Source organism: Embiotoca jacksoni, unplaced genomic scaffold (assembly GCF_022577435.1).
Source record: "Embiotoca jacksoni isolate LCO1_2020_lvr unplaced genomic scaffold, fEmbJac1.0.p SCAF_22, whole genome shotgun sequence".
NCBI lineage: Eukaryota > Metazoa > Chordata > Actinopteri > Embiotocidae > Embiotoca > Embiotoca jacksoni.
The window spans coordinates 11,365,277-11,385,930 of record NW_027185363.1 but is presented as its reverse complement, the minus strand read 5'-3'; the positions used below and the strand labels follow the sequence as shown (position 1 = coordinate 11,385,930).

Genomic DNA, 20,654 nt, shown 5'->3' with positions numbered 1-20,654 from the left:
ACCGTTGACTTGTTTGAGGAATGAACCTCTAGATATCATTCAAAAGGTGCATCCATTAGTCTAACAGGAATTTTCCGGTTAAGTGTTTACACAACAAAATAACGTCATTCACAGACCTTTTATGAAAATTAAATACTTTCATGGCGATGTGCGGAGAGCAGACTGAGGTTTTATTTGGCAGCTCGGGTTGACGGAGGTTTTTCTGTTTGGAGGCTTCTGGAATGACAACAACAACAACTTGTTCACCTGAGAACTTTTTCTGGTGCGCTCAGCTGTGCAGGTTCAGTGGCTCATGTAGGACATCTGAACCTTTGGCTCACCGGTCCGAATACAGGCCGAGGGAGAAATTCTGGTGAAATGTGTTTCACCCCCGATTAGGCATTAATTGAAGCACGAAGTCTCGCAATTTAAACTGTTCAAACCATTTTAAGATACCGAGACCAACGACAGTAGTTCCCGACTTTGTGATAAGAGCGCACAAATTGCAAAATTGTAGTTTCTCACCTTTTTCTATTGTCTACAGGGATGCAAGTCAAATCACAGCTCTGGTTTTTTTTTAGTAAAAAGTTCTTTAGTAAAGAAGTGGGTGAATGTTAAGAGGTCATTTTAAGCAGGTTTTTAGTATGTTGTGTCTAAACACTGAAAAAAAAAAAAAAAAAAGATACATTTAAAATCTCAACTCAAAAAAGTCCACACGGAGTATAAAAACTGGATTCTTTAGTTAGTTCACGTGCGCTTTGTCACAGAAAACGTGTCACAAGGAGTAGAACAACCTTCTTGGCATGTCGCTGTGAGCACACGTGTGGAGGGCCCTCATCAGTAGTTTATTTGAATCAAAGGCCTTGTTAGAGGGCAACGTCTTTGCTCTTCTTGTTATTTTAATCACATACTGTATTTTTCACTGACAGGCTAAGGGTCTCTAGTTTCTACAGCTTCTGCTTTGCACTGACAGTGAGCAGTTTCTTTGTATTTGGTGTGTCAATCCCTCAGTAACGAAATTCCACTAACCTTCTCCTGGGTCTCCGAGTCTGCATCTGAGTACTTCCTCCAGTCCGGTGTCAACGGGAGCTGCAAAACACAGATTCAAAAATTATTTAAAAAAAAGTTTCCATCTTGTTCTGAAGTTGAATTACAGAGCATGTATATTTTCTTTTTGTGTCGAATGGATTTGTATTTTGGTTTCTTGTCTACAAGCTGTAAAAAAATAAAAAAAACCCAGCATATTACAAAATTAAATGTGTCAGACTAATGTGTAATTCACAACGTGTACTGTATGTGGTATTGAATGGAGAGAACCGCTGTCCATGGTGCTGATTCTGGAACAGTCTGTCCAAAATCCTTCGTCCAATAACAGACACTATTTTGCAGGTTTTACTGCTCCAGAAAATGGACATTAACAAAAACTTTACAAAAAAGAGATTTAATTCATTAATGAATAGTAAAAGTTGGATTTATTAATTTTCACTACCTTTTTAATATAAATAATTTTTAAATCAATATACTGTTAGTCATTTTCTAAGAAGAAATTGCAGCTCTAAATGTCTTTATTTTTCCCACATGATATTAAACTGAATGTCTGTGGGATTCTTCGGGCTGCTGTTCGAATAAAACAAACATCTCTTCGGGCTCCAATTTTTAAAATATTTCGGACATTTTAAAGACAACACAAAGAATCCGAAGGTAAAACGTGAAGATATCAACTAATAGGGCATTCATAACGATTTACATGACACCTGTGTTCCGCCGTACTGCTCCCGCATCGCTGTGGAGATGTTTGCATTTTTTACCACATCATTATCAGTATCCTGCTGCGCGCTGTGTTTTCATTTACACAAGGTTTACTGCTCCTGGTGGTGTTTTGCATTGCTGAGGGGCGTTCCGAGGGACCTCCTGCCTCGTCAGGGCTGCGGGTGCACACGTTATGACCCACTTCAGACGCTGCTAATCTGGTCTCTGAAAAAACCTCGAGTCAAGATCTTAACGCCGTGCTCCGTGTTTGAAAATGATCAAAGCTTCAATTTTTTTTTAATCTTTATATAACTCGTACACTTCTAGTCTGATGCCCATGAAAGGGTTACGCATGTTATTGATTGGCCCACGAGGTTCCCGCATCATTCTCAGGGGACGGCCGGCGTTGTGTTGTTGCAGTGAGCTGTTCAACAACCTTATAATATGTTTCTCTGCCTTTTTAAATCTTTTTATACAGCCTGAACTGTGACTGTTACAACCTCCTAAACCAGGAATGCAAAACAATATGAAAATGCTCTCATATTGTAGACAGATTACTCATGTGATACTTGACATATGTTTTTTTTACATCTGAGGGTTGTCGTGCTGCTCTGTAGATGCATTTACATTTAAATTTACATTTGAGCTGAAGCTCAGATCCACTGCAAACTACAATAAGAACATCTGGTGGAATAATTTTAAGTCTCAGATCACCGGTATTACAAGCACGCAAGAGCAAAGAGTACAAAAGGTCAGAGAAACAGCGTTTCTGTCCCATTAAAAATATTCGCAATCATTATGACTTTGCCTTTATTAAAATGGAGCAGAGACAGACAGGAAATGTGGCAAAACAGAGGAAGTGGATGACACGCAGTAAAGGTCCAGCCGGCTGGGAATCAAACCCGTGACTCACTGCTGGTGGTATTTGCGGCCGTGTGTTATGCTCCTTAATCACTCAGCTATCCGGTCTCCCAATGCAAAAAGCCTTTTAAGACTTCTATAAATGAATATGACGTTAAAAGATCTGTTTTTTTCTGTTTGTTTTTTTTTTGCAGGATCCAGTCCGGCTCCTACCTCAGCACCGGCTGGTTCACGCTCATCCTCGCCATGGACATGTGCAAAGAGATCCACGTGTACGGCATGATAAATGACACCTACTGCAAGTAAGACACCAACTGTCACCCTCCCCCTCCCCACACACCTTCTGCATACTGGGATGAAAAAAAAATGCAACTGCTCCTACAAAACTTTCGAAAACCAGATTTCACATTCACAGCAACACCGTCCAATCACAGCCTCCCGTATCCGTGGACTGCCCTGTTACATTTCCAATGCCTCGCTTTGGATTTAATGGCTGAATTTCTATGCTGAAATCCATATTGGGTTCTCTGTGCCGTGAATACCATTATGTTTTCCTGCCTAGAATATCCAGAAGGCTGCAGAGTCTCTGTCGCTGCGGGTGGCTGAGCTGCAGCTCCTCCTCTGCTTCAAGTTTTTGTATTTGTATGTCGGCCAGTTGTCTCGTCTCTCCGACGCCTGCGAGAGTGATCGCTGTCTGGCTGCGAAGCCAGAGGAGGGATGACAAACAGGATGCAGTTGCCCCCGGGCACGGCTGCTCTGTCTCAACTCATCTCAGCCTTGATGAACTTGTCTTTTCCTGCAGCTCTACCTGAGCTCCCTCTACACCCCTCCCTCCCCCCAAAATCAATCAAACACTCTTACCTAATGCACAGTGACAATCCTGCCTTTCATCCTCTCCGTGTTCCCTGTGCACAACGGGAACTAAAATAAAAACAGCCCCAGACACACAGCAGAGAGCAGTGATAATTCAACCGGCACGGAGGATTTTATGATTCAGCGAGGCAGTTAAGGGGCGGTTTTTCTCTCCCTCCCTGTCTCTCATTTATTTCCCTCCATCCTGTGTGAGACAGGAGGATATTGTGTTTCACTGAGTTTCTGAATTGACAATTTAGTGTCAGGCAAAGTGCTCCTGGCAGCTGGATGATCCTGTGCAACCAGAAGAAGGGAAGTTTTGTGCAGCGATATTCTGGGCCTTAGTCAGAATTGACCTGAGCGGTTGTGCGATAATGGAGCTTCAACAGGTGCCGCAGAAAAGGTGAAACTGAATTTATTTGTTATTGCTGGTGCGCAGCACTGTGACACAGAGGAGAGGCAGTGATTGGGCTGTGTATTACTGTACGCTGGCAGACAGCCACAGTCGCTTTCTTGCTGTGGACCCACTGGCTGCTCTGATGGCTGTTTCTCTTCTGTCTGTCCTCATTCTACCAATGCAATTGTGGCACAAGTCATCCTCTCATAAAGCTGTCACTCTCCATTAGAAACCAGCAGCAGAGTGAACAATGAGCCTAATCCACTGCTCCGTGCTCTCTTCTGCCTTCATTGATTGCTCGTTCTTTTTAATGCAAACTGTAAACACGGTGACTCATCATGAAATTCAGGTCAGAGTGGTTTAATTTTTTTTTCACTGTACATCACTGAGTTAGCTGCATCTTTTCAGATTTACTTTGGCTCAGAATAGGAATGAATATTGTCATGATGTTTTTACAAATAAATGGAGTTCAGCTAAAAGAGTATTCACTGAATAAATTTTGCTGCCAACAGCAGCTCCTTTTACAAATAAAGGAAACCGGCTGAGTGGAGAACTTTGCTCGGGGCAGAATCAGTTCGAATTACTGAACGCTGTCCTGAAGGAGCTCCAGTTTAGGAGTTTAATAATTTAGTTTGTTTATTACTTCGAATAATAGTTTTTTTTTAAAGCCAATCAAAACCACAGGCAGAATTTATCCTAAACTGTCTGGAAGAGAAGCTATTTTAGACTGCATTGGTTTAATGAAATCTAAATAATATATTATCACAGTAAAGTACTTTTATGTGTATGTATATTAACAAACATAAGTGACTTTTTTGTCACAACATAAATATATACATATATTTAAAAGCCTCTAAAAGCCTTAACTTTTCTGGGAAGCTTTTCCACAAATGTTTTAAAGCTGACCGCAGGGATTTGTTCCCATTTAGACATAACAGCACTAGTAAGTTGTTGGGTGATGAATCCTGGCTTAAAGCTGCAGCTCCAACTCATCCCAAAGGTGCTGGACAAGAAAACGATTTCTTTATGGACCTCACTTTGGGAATTGTCATGTTAAAGCAGGAGACGTCTGTCATCACTGTCTGCTGCGGCATTGAAAAAAAAGAAAAAGAAAAAGACCCCAGACCACAACAGGGGTGTCCAATTGGACACTGGACAGATAAACTGGCTTGGCACATATATTGGGTTGATTGCAGAGAGATAAAATGCTGACAGAAGAAGGAGGTCATTTAGAATCGGTGTTTTCATTGTTTGCTTACGATTTTGTCAACTGTGAAATCAGTCCATTACTTGGTTCTAATTTTTCAGTACAGTCAAGTCAAGTCAAGTCAATTTGATTAATATAGCGGCAAATCACAACAGTAAAAGTAAAGTCCTTACAACAGAACTTTACAACATCATACAGAGGAACCCAACATTTCAACAATTCCCCCCGTTAGCTCGGAGGGAAAAACTCTCCTTTAAATGGAGAAAAAACCTCCAACAGAGGGAAGGAAGAACTCTCTTTTAACAGGAAGAAACCCCCCGACAGAACCAGGCTCAGAGGTGGGCGGAGCCATCTCCCTCGACCGGTTGGAATGAAGGGAGAGCAGAGAATATACTACTGCCTACATTACCCACAATTTAAACACCGACGGATGAGTTGGAAATTTGTACGTTATGATGGTAGCGGATGATGAGGCCTCATGCAGAATAAACCTGGTTAAATAACCTCTTTCCTTTACCTTTCCTTCCAGGACGGAGGGTTTCAAAAAGGTTCCCTACCACTACTACGAGGCGGGCAGCCGGGACGAGTGCGCCGAGTACCTCCTTCACGAGAGCGCCCCCTACGGCGGACACCGCTTCATCACGGAGAAGTCCGTTTTCGCCAAGTGGGCCAAGACTCACGCCATCAAGTTCTTCAACCCGCCGTGGCAGCTGTCGTGACCCTGGCTCAACCAGCGTGGAAATATCAGCATCATCGTCACGATCATCAACATCCGGAGACCAAACGAGTCTCCGCGCTGACACTAACGAACACAAATTACACTCCATATCTTTTAAGAAAGGTTGTTTGTGAAGTCCCGGTTGGTCACGAGTGGAGCCCTCCAGAAATGGGGCCACTGAATCGGACACATTTACATTAAAGTTTGACCGACCCGGGCGGTGATGACATATCTCCTGCTCCTTGAATATTGAATCTCCTGAATTTTAGAGCGGAAAAATGTGCACAGCTCGCGGCTCTGCACTGACTATCGATCCCGTCGCTGCTCTGGGAGTGTAGCAGAGGATGGCTTGAACTTAAAAAAAAAAATTTTAAAAAATAAAAAAGGAGAAGGAACAAGCGTCCATCAACTTGCAGTGACCTCAGCGGCTCAGACGTCCGCAGGCCACACACATCACAGAAGGCCGGATTTACATTTTTTTTTTTCTTCTTTTCAGAACTGTCGCTGAAGAAGATCTCAGCGACTGCAGAGGCGAGTCACATTGGACGTCTGACGAACTCGTCTACTCTGTTTCCTCAACGTGTCTGTCTTCTGTCGGCCTGTAATTAATCTACAACGAGTATCGTTCAGGCCTTCATCTCTGATTTAGGCAATATTGGAGGCAGATGCTCTGTCACTTTCAATTTACTCAGCCCCCCTTCGTAAAGACTATTCAGCAAAACAAGGTCATTCGAAGAAAAGAAAAAAAAAAAAACTCAAGCGAGTAAAAAGCAAATTCGAAGGTAAACCGGAGGTGGAGACGGAAACCATCGCTGTGTGTTCGACTCGCACAACCTAAAGATGTCAGCTTCTTCTTTTATAATGCTGTGAAATTGAATTTTAAGAGACACACTGTGCTGTTGGCTTGATGTCCGGATGGGCCGCTAATATATTCTGCCGAGATAAGTTCCCAACGCTCTTCAACAGTGCGCACGTTGACAATGTGAGCATCACAGCACATAGAGCAGTGTGCAATTAGAAGCTCCGTCTTCACGGAAGGAGTTAAGTCGTTTGTGACCCCGCAGAGGGAGAGATTTATGTGTGCAGTGAAACCATTTGAAGTTAATTGTGTTCTATTATCATTTTGTGCCTGCAATATACTCTGCAGTTCATTGTATAGACACAGAGGAAGATGCGCTCGCTCGCTCTCCCTCTCTCTCGTGCTCTCATCCAGCTTTGTGCCTCTTTGTGTGAAGAATCACCGCGTGAACGCGTCCTCCCGTTTTGTCTCCCGGTTTGGACCGGCACGTTTGAATGCATCTGTTCCGGGACGGTGAAGAATAATCAGTGAAGTGCTGAGCTGCGTAGGTTGGCTGGTAGCTGCGGAGGGCTGAGGCACTCTGGCTGTGACCATGACTCCCTGACACCCCCCCCCCCCCCCCCCCCACACACACACACCCCCCCGCCCTCCCGTCCTCCCCCCTCGAGGCTGTGATTAGTGTCCTGGTCGGAGCCACGGCCCGGAGGGGAGGACTGGAAGGATTCAAAGACTTTTAATTCAGGCAACTTGACGCACAGGGTCCCTGACGACTGTAATATACTGCGGCTGAGCTTCACAGTCTCGCTGCTGCGGCGGGGTGCTGTTCACCAGCACACGGAGGCGCTTCTCTGGGAGCACTGATGAATGATTTGCAGGTCAGTTGACATGTAGAGTGAAGGGGGTTAAAACTGGGCTAAATAGACCTGAAAATGTATTTGATTTGACAAAAATATCTTCATAACCTAAGGTCCATTTTGGAGCTTTTTCCGGAGCTTTTCAATAAAATAAAAAAATAAATTACTTTTGCTGGGCTGTTTCAGGTTCAAAAGTTTCAGTTGACATATCAACACCGTTTCTTCTCTGACAACGTTGTCAGTGTGAACCAGCTGACGTATAGTCTGAATGTAGTTCTGGGCCGGAAAAAGTCGTGGGTTTTGACGGCCGAGGAACGACTGACACGGTGCTAAATGTCAAGGAAACCTCAGGGCAGCTACGACTTGTGTACAACATTTAGTCACGCGATAAGAGGCGTTTAGTTGACGGTCGAGTGGACATAAATTGACGATGAGGGACAGAAAGAGTATTGTGGTTAAAGCAGAAATAACTAATTGGACATATGAACTGATTCGTGATCTTAGAAATACTAGTTTGACCAGATGACCTGAACTCATTCAAACTTTTTTCCTCATCTCTCAGCTGTTGATAAAAACAGTAAGATGTATTTGAAGGCCTGGGAAAAATAAAGCTCCTACGTGTGCCTCAAGTTCAAGGAACCCCGTAGAGCTTTCTCGTAAACAAAGAAAAAGCTGCATTGTGCGTATTTCCTGAGGTTAAAAAAAAAACTTGTCGAATGCACTTCCTCAGTCATAAAACACTTGCAAAACTCCAGTTTGACGTAAACAAAACGGGCACCCGTTCACAGAAAAACCTGTTTCGGTGGAATATAAGCAGTCAAAGACTCCACGAAGTACCTTTTCAGATTCTGTTTTCAAACTCAGAATGATTGTTGCTACTTTGCAGACGTGCTCGAGGCGTTTCAGGCTCCTTTTCCACCTCCGAACAACTCGAAACTCACCAGTTGCAAAGCAGTAAAATATAAAGTCGACTTGTCCCGTCTTCTATTATCTTCCCAATTTAACTGCCATTAATTTGCCTTATTATCGAGCGTTATTCTTGAGCCTTATTCTTGGGCGACTAAAACCAGTAAAACAAAAACTTGTAATTTTTCAAGCAAATTTAGTTCAACATTTTTTGTCAATCTAGTATTTTCATGGTGACGACTGAACTCTCTTGGGTGCTTATGAGAAGTTCTGGAAGTACGACGGATTCAATCAGAGCAGCGACTGCGTTTTACACGTCTACAAATCAATCTGCTTGACAGCTAACTGTGTGCGACACGATTAAAGGCTCCGGAAAAAGCAAGCGTGTGGATTTTATTGTCAGTTTTAGCTCCCGATTTGGAAGAATCTTGACCTGCAAATGAACAAAATCGCCCCGGCAGACGCTCGTTTGGAAACGAGTTCGGCTGCTTTTGCATCAGACTCAGAAGAATCGGATCTCTTTTCGCGATCCGGACGAGGGCACGGCAAAAGCGACGCGTCCCGACACTAAAAACTCAAAGAGTCGTCTGTCCCGTTGTCACCTTGTCACTCGTTGTAAGTCGACGTAGCCGACAAGCGCGTCGGCAAAATGTAAAAGCGACCCGTTTTAAATTCCTCCCGGCGTCGCTCGGCGGATCGGAGTCAAGCGTAACACGGGCGGGGTCAGCGGCCCGATTTCCTCGGGGACGACGCGAGCAGCTGCGGCTCAAAAGTGTCCGCCGCACGGTGGATGGTGGCGCGCAAAAGAATTACAGATCGAAGATGAAATCTGGGCCGCAGGAAGAGTTCGGTAATTGTGCTTCTTGTCCGCTCCTGTGGGAAAAAGAGCCAAAGACGCTGAAGGCGGGGATTCCTGCTGTACGCCGTGCATGTTACATGATTGACGTACATCTTTTATACGTTTCCCCCGGCCCATGATTGTGCGGTCATCTGGCAGCTCTCCACCAGTCAGTTTTACCTCCGCGGTCGTGTGCGTCCGCCGTACGCGTGTCGAGCGTCTTCCCGCCGAGGCAAGAAACTGCGTTTTTGCCGCGAGACGCGTCGTCACGCCGTCAAAAGACTTTTCGGTGTGTTATCGTGAATCATTTGAGGATTCGCTTTTAACTGTTTACTCATGAGCCGATGAAGAGTGCTCTGCTCTTTTCTCTTCATCTTCCATCCTCTTCTTTTTTGTTTTTGTTTTGTGGCGTGTTTTTGATTTAATAACGGTTGCCTTCCTTTATTTCGTTGATGCAGTTGCTTGTGAGCGGCTTGTTGTTTGTGCTGCTTCAGGCTGGGCGCTTGCTTTATTTTCTGATCAACAAACACTCCATTGTTCTCGGCTAGGACACACTGGAAGAAAACCCAAGGATACATTATACAGTATATTATGGAGAATACGCCCTCTTATGAGATCCCATGAATCATCTGTGGCTCGCAGGAAGCGGACTGCAGTACCACTGTGAATAAAAGTGTGGGCAGAGTTAGAGCTAAATAATAGGATGCTTTTCGTTTTCAAGGACAATTTTTTTTTTGATAACAAAAATATATGACGAACTACAGTCTGTGAAAATTGATTCAGCTTTCATGTCTGTAAATATGAAGCTACGACCAGCAGCCGTTGAGTTTAGCTCAGATTAAAGACTGCAAATAGGATGAAATTGTTTCGGGGCAACACAACCCTGTCGAAAACTAAAATCCTACACAAGCAAGTGTACTAACATGTAAGAGGACTATATGTGAGTGTACTGAGGGAAGTACGTCATTTGGAACACAACCATAGATACCCAGCTCGTGTATTTTTGTCCTAAAAACACTCCCGAGAATATGCTGCAATATTGTGATCATGTTTTAGTGTAGCATTCTCTGAAAACATGCTAAAAATATTCTGTTGCTTATAACAGTCAGAACATTCATCTTTTAAATGTTTTGAGTAGCAAGGGTTTTTAAAAAAAAAAAAAAATTATGTTCCTCGAATTTTATTAAGCTGGAAAACTATTGCGTGTTTTAAAAACATGATACAGATGTTTGGAACAAAAACAAACAATAAATCCTTCCTGCTGAAAATGTTACCAAAATGTCACCTCACTTTCCGTCAGAAAGATAATAAGTGTATTTCCCAAAGTGTCAAACAATTTAAAGTCGAAAAATCTCCTTGAAAGGTATCAAGTATCCTTTTTTGTTTCCCACTCTGCTCACACTTCTTGTATTTACTGGCTTACTTACTAGCAGTAAATGTGTCCCCAGGTCTTCCTTAAACATACTTCTGACCCCTTTTTTTTTTTTAAACTCGGAATTTGGGTAGTTTCTAAATTTGGTTTTCATCCACAACCAGAACTTATCATTAAATGGCTTAACGTCGTGCTCCAGTGTAATTTGCTCGGAAATAGTTTCATCCATCCTCAACCTTGCAGCCCGAGTTTTTTCTTACCTTGCTGTATATATGCAAATGCCAAAAATTATTGAAGTTACAAAGAAAATTGAAGGTCACTTCCCTTAAAAAAAAAAGAGCAGGTTTTATATATATATATAAAAAAAAAAAAAAAAAACAGTCCAGATGAAAACGTCTGGGTCTCGAGGTTTTGCAGAACAAAGACGTGAATGTCATTTTTTTTCTCTCCGTTTAAAAAAAAGCTCTCAACATTTTGTCCTGCTGTGATCACAGTCAAAGTAATTACTGTCTAGTTTGGAAGTAAGAGTTCAGATTTTAAAGACCTCTTGATTGTCTGGCGCCACAGTGAAACTCTTTTCATCTCTTTTTATAGTATTGTGTTCACTCTCTCCTGACTGTAGTACTTGTTGCCATTTTCTCAAAGTGCTTTATTACGTTTGATCTCTTTCCTGTGCACATGTCTTACACTTATTTTGTGTTGTAACGCACTTTCCTTTGTTCATCTCCAAGTCAAGTGTCCTTGTGAAATATGTAACTTTTGGGTGTGTTTGAGAATGTAATATAACACTGAGGTTGTTATAAGAGAAAAGTTGTTTTTTTCTAACACAGCTAACACACTCGTTTTATCGGTGGTAAAATAACATCCAAATGCTGCATGGATCATTGCAGGTTATTGAAATGTACATTTTGTAAAAAAAAAAAAAAATAAGTAGTGATTATATGTATTATTCTGTCATTTGCTGTCTACATATTAGCTAGAATTAGGTATATTGTAAATGTTCTTATTTTGACTGACGTAAATTCTGTCCTATGTGTCTTTTATTCACTGTGGGAATTAAAGAGGCGTAAATCTCCTTTATATGATTAAAATTCTTTCAAAACAAAACCGTGTAAGCAGCATGATAATATACAAAAGCTGGTGGAAATGTGTTCATGTTAAATGGATGGAGCCCGAGCTCAACTGTCATCTCGAATCTGGCGTCTCATGAGATTTTTAAAACATCAGTAGAGGAGCAGAGATGTGCTGAGTCCAGAAAGTTCCTTTAGAGTTTAGTTTTTAGTTTTTTTATGTAACCTCTGCATAAATGAACATGAGCTTGAAATAATAATGCCCACATTTGTGTTTTTTTTTGCCACTGTAATGAATAAAATATCGAGACAGAAAATTAAAGGGGCACAGCGGCAGTTTAGTGTTGAACTTTTATAACTTTTGGGGAATCACAAGAGACCTATTTTTAAAGCTAGAACGGTGAAACTTGAAGCACCAGAAGCTGAAAATGCTACTCAAAAAAGTATCCAATTCACACCGCTCCCTTCCCCGTCTCCAAAAAAAAAACACACGCATGTACGTCCAATTTGCAAAAGTAGATACGGTTAACGAAGTAACAATTCTTAACCGGCATGGAAAGAAAATTAAACATTAATTTGTAGGAATCAGGAAATTGTCATACGCAAAAGCAAAGCACCGTCACAGAGACACGAGACCTTTAAGCAACTATTATAATAGGGGAGTCCTCCTTAAAACATAACAGACCTGTACTTGTGAAAATCTGTGTTGCCTCCTGAGCTTGAGCCCTGACGCTGGATGCTCTCAGCTTAAGCACGTACAGCGGGACAGTTTTAAAAAAAAAAAAATTTGAATAGTGCTTTTACCAGAGGCACTAATCTCTATAACGTGGCGCCCAGGAGTACGCCAAACCCAGCCTTTTGTGGTATTTATCAAAGTGGTCCGCAGCGCAGGGAACGTACGTTTAGATAATGCTGTTACGCCCCCTCTAGCTTTAGTGTAATTAATTGGGAGTTTGCTGTCTGCCGAGCTGACCGGTATCAACGGTGTCTCCAGCACCCGCAGCACCGATTCAGTCAAATCAGTGCACACGTGGCGATATACAGCGCCGGCGCTTTAGATACTTACCCATCATACAGGTGCAGGAGAGGGGGAGTCGGATTGGTCACAAATTCATCCTGCAGCCGGAGCCGACATGAGGAACGATGAGTGCTGCAGCGGATGGTTTGTCTCCCACAGAGCTCTGATCCGAACGTCATGGAGTCGGGCCCGGAATACGAGAAGAGACAGGAGACACTGATCTAAGTCTTAATCCACAGCAGAAGTGTAACAACCTGCCAGCCCTGAATAACTTTTGCGCCGCGGAGAACCGGTGCCGTTTTAAAGGATCTTCACTTTTCCTTCCAAGAACTATTTTTTTTTGTTTATACTCCTGCTCCATTGTTCACGGTCGTAGAACCTGCCAGTCATACTGCATATCATACAAATTAATAAAGCAAAGGTGGTGGGCCATCCATACTCTGAGCTGACCACATCCAATCAGCAGGCTCTTCGCTCTTCTTTATGAAAGCCTCAGACAGTACAATGACACACGGCTGATGTATTAACTAATAACTAAATAGCTGTGAGCGGCTCCGGAGCCCATTCATTTCTCAGAAGCGCTGGGTGGAGGCCGTACAGGGAGCTTGCTGGCTGAGCAACGGGAGTAATGGACATGATGTAATTTGCACAAGCTTAGAACAACAGAGGAACTAATGAGCCGTTGGGCAAACGGAGAAAATAACTTTTTCTGTCCGCCTCACCTTGAAAACAGAAACAATCCGGCGTTTTCACTTCAGCTACCCTTAACTCTGCGAGAGCGCAATTAAAGTCCAACCTGATTTTTATTTTCCCAGCCGCCTTTGTTGTTGTCCCGGCAGCTGGCGCGCATTAGTGTTTTCTGTTATATGCGCAGCTTAACTGCACAAGGTCAATGAGACAACTGGAATCTCTTCAATTTAGTGTTTGCAAATTTGTTATTGTAGAGTTTGACCTCTGGAACATATTTGCAGGAGGATGGGCTCTCCGGGGCCAGATGGTGCTGCAGTATGTAGCATTATGGTGGCTCAGGGACTTTTACAGTGGTGATTACAAAATGTGAGGCTGAGGGAAAGAAAAATAACAAAAAAGAAGGTAAATAAAGGAAAAGAGAAAAGTCAGAACTTTTGCTTTCGCAACACCTTCTTTCCAAATTTCTGTATGAAAAACCTTTCACCGTAATAAAAACTCAGACTTTTGTATTTTTTTTGTTTCAATAAAGACACCAGCAGAGCCGCCGTTTCATTCTCACTCACTCAGTCGAAGACATTTACAAGACCAGCCTTGAATATTAGGTTCATAGTTGGATTATTTACTCAAGGCTCTGAGCAGTTTTGCTCGCCAACAATTTTGTTTATTCGAGGTACGTTGAGAAAGTTGACATCTTAAACGCCTTCTAGTTTTGACTTAAACTATTTAATTCTTCACTTAGTTAGAAATCTCCTTTTGTCCATTGTAGTGTTAATTTTTAGCTCGCATGGTATAACGGCAAAGGGCAACAAGCTGGCACTACTGTTATCTATCCACTGAAGCTAAAGTCAATGTATAACAAGAAACTCTGACACTTATTCATTTCTAAATGTGTTAAAGTCATACGGTTTTCACAGCATGTGCTGAGATTGGTTATTCATAGCGTAGACTGCACACCGACCGTCAAAACAGTTTGACAATAGTTACAGCTATCTAATGTTTAACACTTAAGGGGCCGTGTTCCCCGTTAAATTGGGCATAAAGACTGTAATGAAGACTAATAATGACGGTACAGGCTACCAATGGTTATGCTGATAGTAATAAAAGTAATACTTTGTATTTTGGGAAATACACAGATGTTTTTGTCTCAAGCATAAGATAAAGAGATCATGACTGGATGTTAAAAATGAAACTATACGGCCGTGAAAGCCATGGGGAACAACTAGCTTAGGTTTTTCCATAATAAAGATTGCTTTAAACTCCTCTGAAGATCAGTCATTAATATGTTATATATATATAATTTATTCTACCCAATCATAACAAACAAAAAAATAATTATGAGGAGTAACATGCTTAAATTATTCATTGAGACACAGCATGTGAGGATTTCTCAGGGTCTTGTTCTCATCTAAATATATTTACAACACATGTCTAATACCAGAAATTATTACATTTCTGCTTAAGTTATATACTTGATAGCTATTTTTACTTTACTTTGGAGAAAGCCCGGGTAGCTGTTGCCCCCACTCTGAATGTAATCAAATCGCTGCAAAAAAATACCGTATCCCTTGTATTGTATTGATGGTCAGTTTAACTCCCAGCATGCAATCTGTCCTATCCAGCACTTTGTTTTCAACAACTTATCTGAAAGTGTTTTTTTCAGCCAAACAATTAGAATTGAAAAGCAATTATGTGTTTGAATTATTTGCTGTGGTTTTACAAGAAAAGTCAAATCTATAGTTTGCTGCCTCACCGAGCTGTTCTCTGCAAAGTTTTATCATTAAGATCATTTTTTAGCCCGCAGCCAGCAATATCTGTACAAATCTTAATTTGCAAGTCTGAAAGTTGTTTGCAATAAATGACTGAACCTAATTATCCCCGTTTCTGAGACGTCATTCATTTCCGTCTGCTGTAGATGAAAACTCCCCTCATGACTTCCTCGTTTCGTCCTGATCCGGTACACTAATGACCGTTTTGTAGTTTCTTGACAGATGTAGCCAATTAGTCAGGTGTGTGTTGGAAACATCGAGTCAAAACACATCATAACATATCACCTTTCTCTGAGCGCTCATATCCAGCTGGGCAAGGCTCACAGCTGGTGTTTGTTTGTTTGTTTGTTTGTTTGTTTGTTTGCTTGTTTACGCCTTCTAATGTTTGCGTTCCCTTCTCCACTCACTTGCATGTTTCATGAGGCCTGTGGACGAAATGGGCGTCGTGCTTTTTTGGACTCTGTCCTGTCCGCTTGGCATCGCACTCGTGATTTTACAGCCAGAGTCTGTTAATTGGTGTTTTTCCACTGGTTTCAACACGGCCAACAAGTCCAGACACCGTGTCCAGCTTGTAGCAGAAACAAATAAGAGGGGCCGTGTGGGAGTGAGCAGCCAATCCTATTTGTCTTCGCTGTCGGCTAACGTTTAAAATCATCCATAACTTTGTAAAGGGCTTGAAAGATGGAGGAGTGTATTGTGTTTTAATTAATTCCGTGCAGGATTCTTAAAGGCTTTTTAACAATACATCCTTGGAGCTGCTCTGGTGCCTCATTAATGACTTGTGTGGAGCAGACATCACTTTGATCGCCACATTTTTCTTCTTTTTTTTTTTTTTTACGCCCACCTCCCCAAAGAAATATGAGCGCTACACTAATTACCTCGTGTTTTTATTGATCACTCTCACCTCCTCCAGTAGTCGCTCATGCTCCCGTCGGAGCACATCGAGGACTGTCAGGAAACGGGAGCGTTCGATGGATAAAGTGTACGGACCGGCACTAAATGTCAACAATTTTCAGATTATCTGAAGCAACAGAAAACATTTGACTGTGACTAATTGCAGTTTGGGAAAATAAATCTCTGTATTGCCATGCCTGGTTACAGTGTATTGCTTTGTACGCTGGATATTTTTTGTACAATAATTCGAACACTTAATCGCGAAAATAAGTGTTTTGCATGCATCAGATAATGCCGCTGTTTACAACTATCTCCTCGCATCTTTTCATCAGCCGTGATGCAATCAAAGTTTATAACATCCCACATTTCCTGTGGGCCTTCGAGGTAATTGATTTGTTCTAAAAGGTCTTATCTCTGCAAAGCCTCTCTCCGCCATCATCTCGATCAATCACATCGCTCTGATGCCGATTTATATTCCCCCACATACATTAGCCACAGCTTTTCTTTATTCATTTCCCCGCGCATTGTCAGTTTCATGCCGATGACGTCCCGGTGTGTGCGCGTGACAGCAGACGGGCGTGATTGACTGCTCTGTCAAATGCGCTGCTGGGAGGCGTCAGCTGCTTTCAAGGTGCATGAGCATCAAGGGGAGCCTCTCAGAGACTGGGAACGTTTCCTGGAAGTAAACGCTTCTCCTCCTCTTCCTCCTCCCCTTCCTCCACCTCTTCCTCCTCCTCCTCCTCCTCCACATTCATTCTCTTACATGCAGTCTCCCCGGGGAGCCTCCCGGTATACCCACAGTCTTCTGCTGCTGCCAGCGACTGAGCAGCTCCACTAAACCCAGTAGGTGGTAACCAATAACTAAAGTACATAAAGTCGTAATACAACTTGGAGGAACAATTGATCTCACTCTACTTCAGAAGGAAATAATGTGTTTTTTTTTTTTTTTACTACTCAGGCAACTAGTTACTTTGCAGTTTAAACTTTCATCCAAAACATATTATGAACTCTTAAAGACTTAACTAGCGCACATGAAGGAGATAAAAACATCTCCACCTCCAACATTGAAATTCTGCCAACACCTTTATCCAACAGGAATAATTATACAGATATTATAATAAACCTGTGAAAGGGGCCATTATCCATTTAAAGCTGCATTAATTGATATTTTTGCACAAACTGAAAGCACCTGCATGTTCACACATTCAGAGCAGCATTAACATTTGTTTGAAAACTACAATTTTCACTCTCCTTTTGTTTTGGTTTCCAATACCCTCTGAAAAAAGCATCTCTCCAGCTATTCACTAAGTGAGTCTGGTGCTGCTGCTGCTGCTGGAAACAGGGATGGTGAGAGCAAATAATAAAAATGAAAAATGAACTGAAAGTTTCTGTAAAGCGAAGGAGTCGGATGATAATTCAGCGTGAGTTCATCACTACAAGCAATCCATTCTCAGCACTTATGTCTAATACAGCTTTCAAATGTATGTAATGCAATGTAAATTGTATATTATACAGTTGCAAAGACTGGGCTTGATTTGCATTTTCTTCACACTCTGTGGGCTTTGGTGAGAGGCAGGACAACTGAACATATTTACAATTACAATTTACAATGACTTCTTTTCCTTTATGTTTTGTCATATTATTCTAGGACAACATATATGTGAACAATACAAAACAAAGTCAGATAAAAGGTACAAATCAAAGACTAAAGCGAAGATCATTAGACATATGTGTCAGGACTAGAGAGACAAAAGATGTTGCATAAAGACTGTCCTGTGTGGTTAAGTATGTGTTGAATATGACTAATGCAGGGAAGGTATATTGTATGAATGGGGGAGCAGTTGGCAGAACAAAATACATAAGTCATTGTGATTCAGACAACTGGGAATTTGGAGAATTGCCATTTGGGAATGTCAGCCACAACCACTACTTTGTTTATTGACCTGCAATGCAGCATTTACCCAAACAGAGGACTAACTAATCAGAATAAATTGAAACACCTGTGCAGGTGTGTCAAGTTGCTGCTTCTTAGTGTCTTCAGAGCTTCCTGAACGTCTCAAAAGGCACCTTTTTCATTTTAAATTCAAGACCTGCGTCATTTAAACAACAATACACACATCTACAAAACTCCAGCGTACACAGATGATGTCACCACAGGTCCTCATGTCACTTGCGTGAGAACAGAAAGGACACGAGGCAGCCACTTGGCACACCTGCTGGTGATGAATTGATTGACACTCAGTGTTGGCGACAGTTTAAAAAAAAACTCAACCCTGCAGCTGGAAGACTGAAAACAGCGTTCAGCCGACAAGTCTGTGCATTAAACGTCTGTTTGCTGGATGCAGAATCTAAAAAAAAAAAAAAGCATAAATATTAAAAAGCATCTTCATAAAATTTGGCGGAGAGTATTTTTACATTGTTACGTTGCTACTTTTATTTGAATAAGGGATCTAAACACTTCTTCAATCACAGTATAAACCAGTCATTATAGTGCATTCCTCGGACTGTAATTTTACAGCCAGTCTTGGTGGATCCGAAATCACCAAAACAAATTTAAAAATGCCTTCCTAACAGAGATTCTATTTCGTGTTAACTTCAGAGAGAGGCATGCAGGCCAGCTGCTGCCCCCATGCTAAACTTTGCTAATTGCGAGCACCATACTGAGCGCACCAGAGTGCTATTGATCTTTGTGTCTGATTCTCAGCTTTTAAGTGTATTCGCCCGAAATGTCAAACTATCCCTTTAAAGTTCTGTGGTGCGTAAAAAGAGAACTAACCCTGCAAACAACAGTCACATGCCTTCCACTGTTGTGGAGGTTGTTTAAATGATCAGTGTTTAAAAGTTCAACTCCCGCCATGCAACTTCTCTCATTCAGCAATGTTTTCAACTTTTCATCTGAAAATGTTTTTCAGTCAAACTTCAGAGTAAAAAACACCCACGTTACTGTCAGCGGCCTCACTCAGCTCTTCTGTGTAAAGTTTTATCGTTCACATAATTTCCCAGCCTGCAGGCGAGCATGGCTCTCGATTTGCATCACATGACTTTTGTAACTTGAATCTGAAAGTTGATTTCTAATAAATCATGCAAATGTTCACATTTTAAAAAGCGGCTTTTTAAACGTTAGACTACAGCCAGTCACGGTCTACATGAAGTCACAGAGGAGAGCTGCCTCCAATCATCTGAGGGATGATTTTACAGGCAGTGAGAGGAGATGTTCACAGTGCATTTGCAGCCGTGGCAGACAGCTGAAGACATGAAAGATTTTCACTGACTGTGCTCGCCAACTTGGTGAAATTTTCGAATCCACTGACGGTTTGATGAATCCCTGCTCTGCTGAAATGTGATACCAACTACAGCAGCTTTTTAGCCCTGAAGCAAAGTAAAATTGCAGCGTAGCCACACATTTCTGTTGTTCTCCTCCTAACCAAACACTATACGAGCGCGGTTATCATCGCTGCCTCAGAAACACACCGCATGTTGAGAGGTTGCCTGTCTGTCCAATCCCGCGAGGCAGCACTGATCTCGCTGGGGATTCTCGCACTACAGAGACAGAGGAGCTTTCAAAAGCATCCCTGAAAATTAGATCTGTCCAAACCAATCACATATCGCGTGACAACACCCCCCCCCCCACCCCCACCCCACATCCGCGCGCGCACACACACGCACACACACACACACACACACACACACACACACACACACACACAAAAGAAAAAGTGCAGAGCGATGAAAGGATTCGAGGCTGTTCAACAGCGGGGCTGTCTATCTGTCTCGCCTCTCTGTGCAGCCATGTGAACATTCATGACAAGCTGCTTCAGCTGCAGTGCGATCCTGCACAAAATATGATAACTCGTTTGTAAAAGTGGCATCTGTGCTTTCGTAATGATTGACGGGCAACTGTTTTCCTTTCGTTAGGGCAGGAAAGAAGTTAAAGTTAAAGTGGGGATTCACCCAAATTAAAAAAAAAATAGATTCTCCCATTCAGCTCTAATGTTTGCAGATGGTTTTGTTTTTTAGATTCACATTCACAGATCATGTTCGACCGCAGCGTCACTGGGACTACAGTATTTTCACTATGAAAACTGTCGACTGTTTTTCTTTGGTTTATTAAGAGTAATAGGGACTGAGGAAATGGAGCTTTTGAATTTTGTAAATTGAATTGTTCAATGAAGAAATTCTCCATTATTGTGCACCAAGAAATATTAACTTCATCAAAGAGGCTATGTTTTCGCCATAGGTTAGTTTGTTTCTTGTGTTATCAGCAGGATTACAGAAGAAATACCTGCCTGATTTCCATGAAACTTGGTGGAAAGATGAAGCACAGGCCAAAAAAAGAACCCATAAAATTTTGGAGCTGATCCGAGTCACGCAGCAGATTTATTCATTATTTGTCACTCTTATTAGCATTGTGAGATGAGTGCATACAAATGCCATACATCTTAAAATCCAGTGGATGACAGTAAAGTTCAATCGTGACAAAACATAGGCCATTCTAGAAATACGATGGCGCGATGTTAGGTTCAGAACTATAACATAGCGCTGATAGAATAAGAATCAAACCCACAGTCAGACAAAAACAAGGCTTGGACCCAAATCTGAGTTTTACTTGCAGCAAGGGAAGTCCGTGCAGGGTCTTAGAGTTGTAAGCTCTTCACCTGGCATCAGCCAACTCCGAATCAGACTT

At 42.0% G+C, this 20,654-nt stretch overlaps 1 protein-coding gene across 2 annotated transcripts in view; it reads left to right on the top strand.

The window, feature by feature from the left end:
- st6galnac3 (ST6 (alpha-N-acetyl-neuraminyl-2,3-beta-galactosyl-1,3)-N-acetylgalactosaminide alpha-2,6-sialyltransferase 3) overlaps nt 1-11,639 on the top strand; it is a 72,747-nt gene extending 61,108 nt beyond the window's left edge. Inside the window, exons 4-5 of one of the 2 annotated variants that reach the window (XM_069157973.1) lie at nt 2,784-2,891; nt 5,575-11,639. In XM_069157973.1, coding sequence (XP_069014074.1) covers nt 2,784-2,891; nt 5,575-5,764 — 298 coding nt within the window. In that variant the 3' untranslated portion in view covers nt 5,765-11,639. The remainder of the gene's footprint in view (nt 1-2,783; nt 2,892-5,574) is intronic. The other variant, XM_069157974.1, reaches the window with a different exon arrangement.
- The last annotated feature ends 9,015 nt before the right edge of the window (nt 11,640-20,654 follow it).